The sequence below is a fragment of the Galeopterus variegatus genome, unplaced genomic scaffold, assembly GCF_000696425.1.
Source record: "Galeopterus variegatus unplaced genomic scaffold, G_variegatus-3.0.2 Scaffold4536, whole genome shotgun sequence".
Classification (NCBI taxonomy): domain Eukaryota; kingdom Metazoa; phylum Chordata; class Mammalia; order Dermoptera; family Cynocephalidae; genus Galeopterus; species Galeopterus variegatus.
In genome coordinates this window covers 103426-109425 of record NW_007730647.1, presented here as the reverse complement: position 1 = coordinate 109425, position 6000 = coordinate 103426, and the positions used below count along the sequence as shown (strand labels likewise).

Here is a 6000-nt window from a genome sequence, read left to right as displayed (position 1 = left end):
AGGGCCCCTACCGTGTGATTCCATCTACATGAAATGTCCTGAACAGGCAAATCCATAGAGAAAGAAAGGGCTGCGGGATGAGGAAATGGGGTGGCTAAAGGACACGGGGTTTCTTTTTGAGGTGATAAAAAGGTTCTAAAATTGATTGTGGTGACTGTTTTGCATGCCTGCAAATATACTAAAAGCCATTGAACTTAAGTGGGTGAACTTTAGGGTATACAAATTATCAATAAAGCTGCTACAAAAAATAAAAAGAAATGGGTCAGAATCCTCGCAATCCGATGACCACAGATGTGCTGTGACCCATAGTTAAGCTGAGACGCCTTCCCGTGTTTGTGTGCTGAATGGACTGATGATTAGACTTTTTGTGTATCTAGTACCATGACATCGCTGCAGACGCAGGTTAGGAGAAGCCACGTGTGCTCCTGGGGAGGCTGGCAATGTCAGGAGGACAGTCCTCACACTGATAGTGGCTGCTGTGTTACATGCTTGCTCTAGGCCCAGCATAGGCCCACACTTCAGTGTTTCCGTGCAGTTCTCACAACACACCTGCAGCGTGGGAACTGCTGCGCTTATTTTTCACAAGCCAGAACTGATGCTTGGGGAGGTTCCCTGACTTCCCCCACGTACCTGGCCTCCTGCTCCACCTGCTCCTCCAGCTGCGCGATCTTGGCCTCCAGCGATGCAATAGTGGACTTGAACTTGGACTTGACCGCCCCCTCCATCTCCTGGAGCTTGCTCCGGAGCTCCTTGTTCTGCCGCTCCAGCTGCTGCCGTGCACTCTCATTCTTCTGGGCCGTGCTGCGCTCCGTGGCCAGCTCATTGCTGAGCTGCTCTGCCTGGGGAGGAGGGGGAAGGCAAGGGAGCCCAGGGCAGTGCGCTGAAACAACGAATCTTCTCGGGCCCTGTCCAGCCTTGGCCAGCCCCTGCACGAGGCTGTGGCTCTAGGGCACCCCACCTGCCCCCCTCCCTGTCCTCCATCCCACTGTCTCCTTGTCATCCTTTAAGTTTTGGCTCAGCAGCCATCTCTTAGAGAAGCGTCACAGTGCCACCCAGGCTGAGTGAGGGCCGTCCCGTGCTGCCCTCCCTGTCCTCTAGTCTGGTGTGTTCCTGTTCTTCACCCGAGACTGTCTGAGACTTCAGGGCACACAATGGTCCCCAGCACCCATTACAGAGCAGAGCTCAGTGAGCATTTTCATGCAGTAATGTCACAGAGGGCGCACTGTCATAAGGCGGAGGAAAGAGCAGTGAAGGGCAATGACCAGGCCTTTACTCCAGGGACGTGGTTTCTAGTGGAGGCACCCAAACGCTCACTGGCCAACGGATGAGACGCCACAGTCTGGCGCAGGGTGTCTAACGACAGCAGGCAGGGAGCTGCAAGGAGCCCCAGGTCCCTACTCTCAGGTCTCACTGTCATACTTCCCTGCAACCAGGGCTTGCATGCAGCAGGCCTGCGATGCATGCTCCTGAACCAGGGCCGGAGTCCTGGACAAAACAGGAGACAGCCAGGGCAGTGCACATGCCCCTCACCTGCTGGGTGGCCTTGCGGACCCGGTCATTCATGGCCTCCATGTTGCCCTGCTCCTCCTCCAGCTCCTCCTCCAGCTGGGCAATCCGGGCCTCCAGGCGGCGCTTCTCGTCCTGGAGTGTGTTCCTGAGGGAAGCACAGCCACATTGGGGACGTCCGCCCTCACCCTGGCTTAGGAAGTGTGCCCCCACCCCCCATGGAGGAGCCATGCCTTGGGATTGCCCTCCTTCTCTAAGTGAGGAAACTGAGGCTCAGCAAAGATCAGAGACTCACTCACAGTCACACAGGTAGGAAGTAGGGAGCCAGGCCTGCGATGGGGACCAGCTCTTTTGCCCTGATGCTCCCCAGCCTTTCCTGTCCCCACCATGCTGTTCATTTAGAATGAATGAAATTGGCAGCCCCAAACAGGGACATGAAAATTGGGAAAAACAAAAACCTTTCCCCACCATGGATCTGTCCCTGTCGCAAGCTCAGGTGAGCACTTTGTCGTCGTCAGCAGTGACATGGGAGTCCAGGACACTCCTCACCTTCCCGACACGCTGCTGGCTAGCTCCTCGGCCAACTCCTCCTTCTCCAGGTCTGCCTGTTTACGAGCCCTCTCAGCTGCAGCTAGATCCTGGAGGGGCAGGAGGGAAGGAGGAAACCCGCTATCTGCCGGGGAACGGCCAAGCCCCACCCGAGAATCCACCTCCTCCTGCCACTGGACCCACAAGGTGTCTACAGCCACGCTTGAAAATGCATGGTCCTCTGAGCTTGGAGGAGGCCCCACCAATACATCAGGAGAAAGGCATGTGTCTTTCCATGCTTTTCCTATGGGGGTGCACCAACTTGGAGTTGGATGGGGGAAGACTGTGGGTGCACAGACCTGGGCTGCCAAGTGTTGCTCTCTGAGTCTCACCTCCTGTAGCTGCATGAGGTCTGCTTCTAAGCTCTTGGCTTTCTTCTCATTCTCTTTGGCTGTGGCAAAGATCTCATCTCTGGAGGCACGGGCATCTTCCAGCTCTCTCTGGAAGTCCTTCATCTGAGCCTGCAAGAGTCAGCAGGAAGGACCAGCTAAGATGTCCTTATTCTCCCAGGTTCTGCTGCCCACCTTATCTTTGCATGCCAATCCCTTTGATTTTCCGCAATTAACCACAGAAGTCTGTGTTGTGGGGTCACTGCCCACAGCCTCAGGTGGCCGGTGGCAGTTCTGGATGGGCTCAGCAGACCTAAGAAGCCAAGCCCCCGGTATGATCAGTGGCCAAATGCCTGATGAGGGTGTCCTACCCAGGGCAGGAAGCCACCTCTGAAAGCTAAATGGAGATGGAAAAACACCAACTGAACTGACACCACTGCTGCTGACTTGCCTGAGAGGAGCTGTCCTCTCCCTCGACCTCTGCCCTGAACTCAGGGCGTCACCCACCTGCAGTTTTCGAAGTTGCTTGATGGCTTCCTCCCTCCCCTTGATGGCTGAGTCGGCCTGAAGCTCTAGGTCTTTCAGGTCTCCTTCCAGCTTTTTCTTGGCAGCAGCTGCCAGGGCACGTTGCTTCCGCTCATCTTCCAGTTCCGTCTCATACTCGTGAAGCTAAGCAGGAAGAGAGAGGTGCTGCCGGGCGGCCCCATGGATGTCCTTTACCCTGTCCCCGCCTCGGTGATCCACTGAGCTCCCAGGTGTACAATCACCTGCCAGGTGGGCTTCTCATGCCCATGTTGCAGATGAGAAAACCAAGTCTCCATGCAGCCTGTAGGGGGTGGTGGTAGGAAGGAAACGGGCCGCCCCACCTTCCCCTGACACGGCTCACCTGCCTCTGGAGCTGCCGCCTCTTTTCTTCATTCTGCTCATCCCGGGCTTGGAGATCTCTCTCAAACTGGCCCTTGAGGGCCTGCATGTTGACCTCTAGCCGCAGCTTGGCGTCTTCGGTCGCCTGCAGCTCATCCTCCAGCTCTTCCAGCTGAGTCTTCATCTCCTCCATCTGGGTCTCCAGGGCCCGCTTAGACTTCTCTAGCTCGTGAACCTGGTAGGCAGAGCCGGCAGCACTTCCATGTGAAGCTTGACTTCACCGACATCCTCAAGAGTCCCACAATGAGACGCGTGACCAGGACCCGAGATGGCCCTAGACTCAGACCCCACCTCAGTGTTGCTCCCAGCCCTTCCCCATCTTTGCACCAGCCTGAGGAACTGCCTTCCATTCCTGATCATCACTTAGTATGACAGCGGCACCGAGCCAGCCCCCCACAGGCTGGTAGGCAGCAGGGAGGGTGGGTTGGTGAAGTGGCCAAGCAGAGACAATAAAAAACCACTTACATTCTTGCCCACATCATCCTTGGAGCTGACCAGATCTTCCATTTCAGCCTTGAGCATTTTGTTGGTCCTCTCAAGTTCCTCTTTGGCTTCCAAGGCCTCTTCGAGGGCCCGAGCCAGGGACAAGGCCTTGGTTTCCTTTTCTCTGGCTTCTGCCTCGGCTCTGTCCCTTTCATCCGCGTATTTGGAAGAGATGTTTTTCTCCTCGGCTAACAACTGCAACATAGCAGAAGACTCAGAGGTGATTTCTGGGCATATTGGAGGTTTGGTTTCATTGAATCACAAGTATGGGGAAGAAGCCTTGAATCCCACTGGATTTATCCAGGTGCGCTTTCTGACTTGTAGATCTACCCTATGTGGAGCCAGAAATCAGCTGGATCCTTGTGCTTTGAAACCACTAAAGCCGCCATGTCACTCAGAACATACTACTTCTGGGGTCACAGTGACATTTAATCCTGCCAGAGGCCAGTTGTTCTGCTGTAGTGTTATGGCCACAGGTAGCTCATAGAAGTGCCCTATGAGCCCAAGTAGGGAAATGGTAAGTGTGGATGGACCTGCGCCCACTTATCTCTCTGCTTGGAGAAGCACCTCAAGGAACATTCCATACTGACGTTAGTTAATCTTATCTTCAGAGAGAGTGTGCAGGATATCCTAAATTGTAACATCCCAAAACCAGACCTCCAGAATTCAGCAAAGACGGGAAAGCAACAGGGACCTCCAAACGGCAGAGTCAGCACAAAAACCCTACACTGTATGTGGGAGGGAAATAATATCCTCAGGCCCTGGGCTAGATAATGAAACAATGAAGACAAGCTGACAGCCCAGAGAAGGGCTGGCTAAAAGGAAGAACTGGGAAGTCATAAAAAAGCCTGGCTCTCTGAGGCTGGTTGGGGAAGGTCCGTGAGCCTCCATGCCTCTGGCATTGGGCCTCCTGGCACAATCTCAAAATTGATTTTTTTAACCCTGAGTCACTTGGAAGTTAAATCATCTTTACTAAATATGGTTAACATATAGAAAGCTTGTATTTAGGGATTTGAGTCATAGAGGTGGATGCATTTTTCAGAACTCAGTAAATATACACTTAAGATTTGTACATTTCATCGTTATGTAAATTTTACCTCAAAAGAAGCAAAATTATTTTTAAAAATGAACTCTATTTAATATGCAATGCAGAGTTGTTGAGGGGGAAGTATACAGATGTCTGTAATTTGCTTTGAAATGCACTCCAAAGATAAGACATGATTGATAGATATGATTTACCCTTATAAATAAATATGTGATAAAGTACAAATAGTAAAATATTAATGATCAAATTCAGATGGTGATCAAATTCAGAATATAGGATCTCACTGTACCATTTCATCTTTGCTGTGTGCTTGAAGTTTTCATAATGAAATTGTTAAGGAAATGTGGTAAAGGATAGAAAATTCTAATTACTTGGAGTACTCAGTAGGTACTCAATAAATAAATTCATTTAATAAAATAAATTAACCTCATGCCTTATGCGGGTTAGAAACTAAGGCATCACTGTGTTTGCAGATGGCACACATTAGTGGGGATAGCTAGAAAAGTCACAGTCATTGAGGCTTCTGCTTGCTCTGATCTGGTAGCCCTCATGTTTTACGGTCACCCAAAGCAAGATAAGATAGACTCCCACTGCTTCCAACAAAGCGGGCTGGGATGCTGACACACAGCAGCCACCCCTGATGCAGTGCACACCTGACTGCCCCAGTCCTACCTGATCGAACTTCTTCTGCTTCTTTTCCAGGTTGGACACCAGTTGCCGCTGGTTGTCCAAATCGACGACTAGGTCATCTAGCTCCTGCTGAAGCCTGTTCTTGGTCTTTTCCAGTTTATCATAAGCGGCTGCCTTCTCTTCATATTGCTGGGTGAGGTTTTCGATTTCCTTCTGGAACCTCTTCTTACCCTCTTCCATGGATTCCACAGTGCTGGCAAAGTCCTGCAGCTTCTTCTTGGAGTCAGAGAGCTGAAATGGCAGTGGCCAGTGTGGAGTGAGAGGAAGGCCATGAGTGACCCCCATCCCAGACCCCAGACCCCAGACCCTGAGAGGGGAGGACCACCTTCTCCTCACTGAAGAAATTCAACAGCAGAGGGGAGCTGGCGAGCCAAACAAGATGGCACCACCGCTAACCACAAACCAAGCTTCAGAGCCCCCGTTCACACTCGCAGG

At 52.1% G+C, this 6000-nt stretch overlaps 1 protein-coding gene across 3 annotated transcripts in view; it reads right to left on the bottom strand.

The window, feature by feature from the left end:
- Positions 1-6000, bottom strand: part of MYH11 (myosin, heavy chain 11, smooth muscle) — a 111919-nt gene that overhangs the window by 8314 nt on the left and 97605 nt on the right. For all 3 annotated transcript variants that reach the window (XM_008587771.1, XM_008587769.1, XM_008587770.1), the window contains 8 exons: positions 5548-5796; positions 3813-4025; positions 3310-3522; positions 2931-3092; positions 2427-2555; positions 2056-2144; positions 1531-1654; positions 631-839 (listed from right to left, as the gene is read on the bottom strand). In XM_008587771.1, the coding sequence (XP_008585993.1) occupies positions 631-839; positions 1531-1654; positions 2056-2144; positions 2427-2555; positions 2931-3092; positions 3310-3522; positions 3813-4025; positions 5548-5796 (1388 nt within the window). The remainder of the gene's footprint in view (positions 1-630; positions 840-1530; positions 1655-2055; positions 2145-2426; positions 2556-2930; positions 3093-3309; positions 3523-3812; positions 4026-5547; positions 5797-6000) is intronic.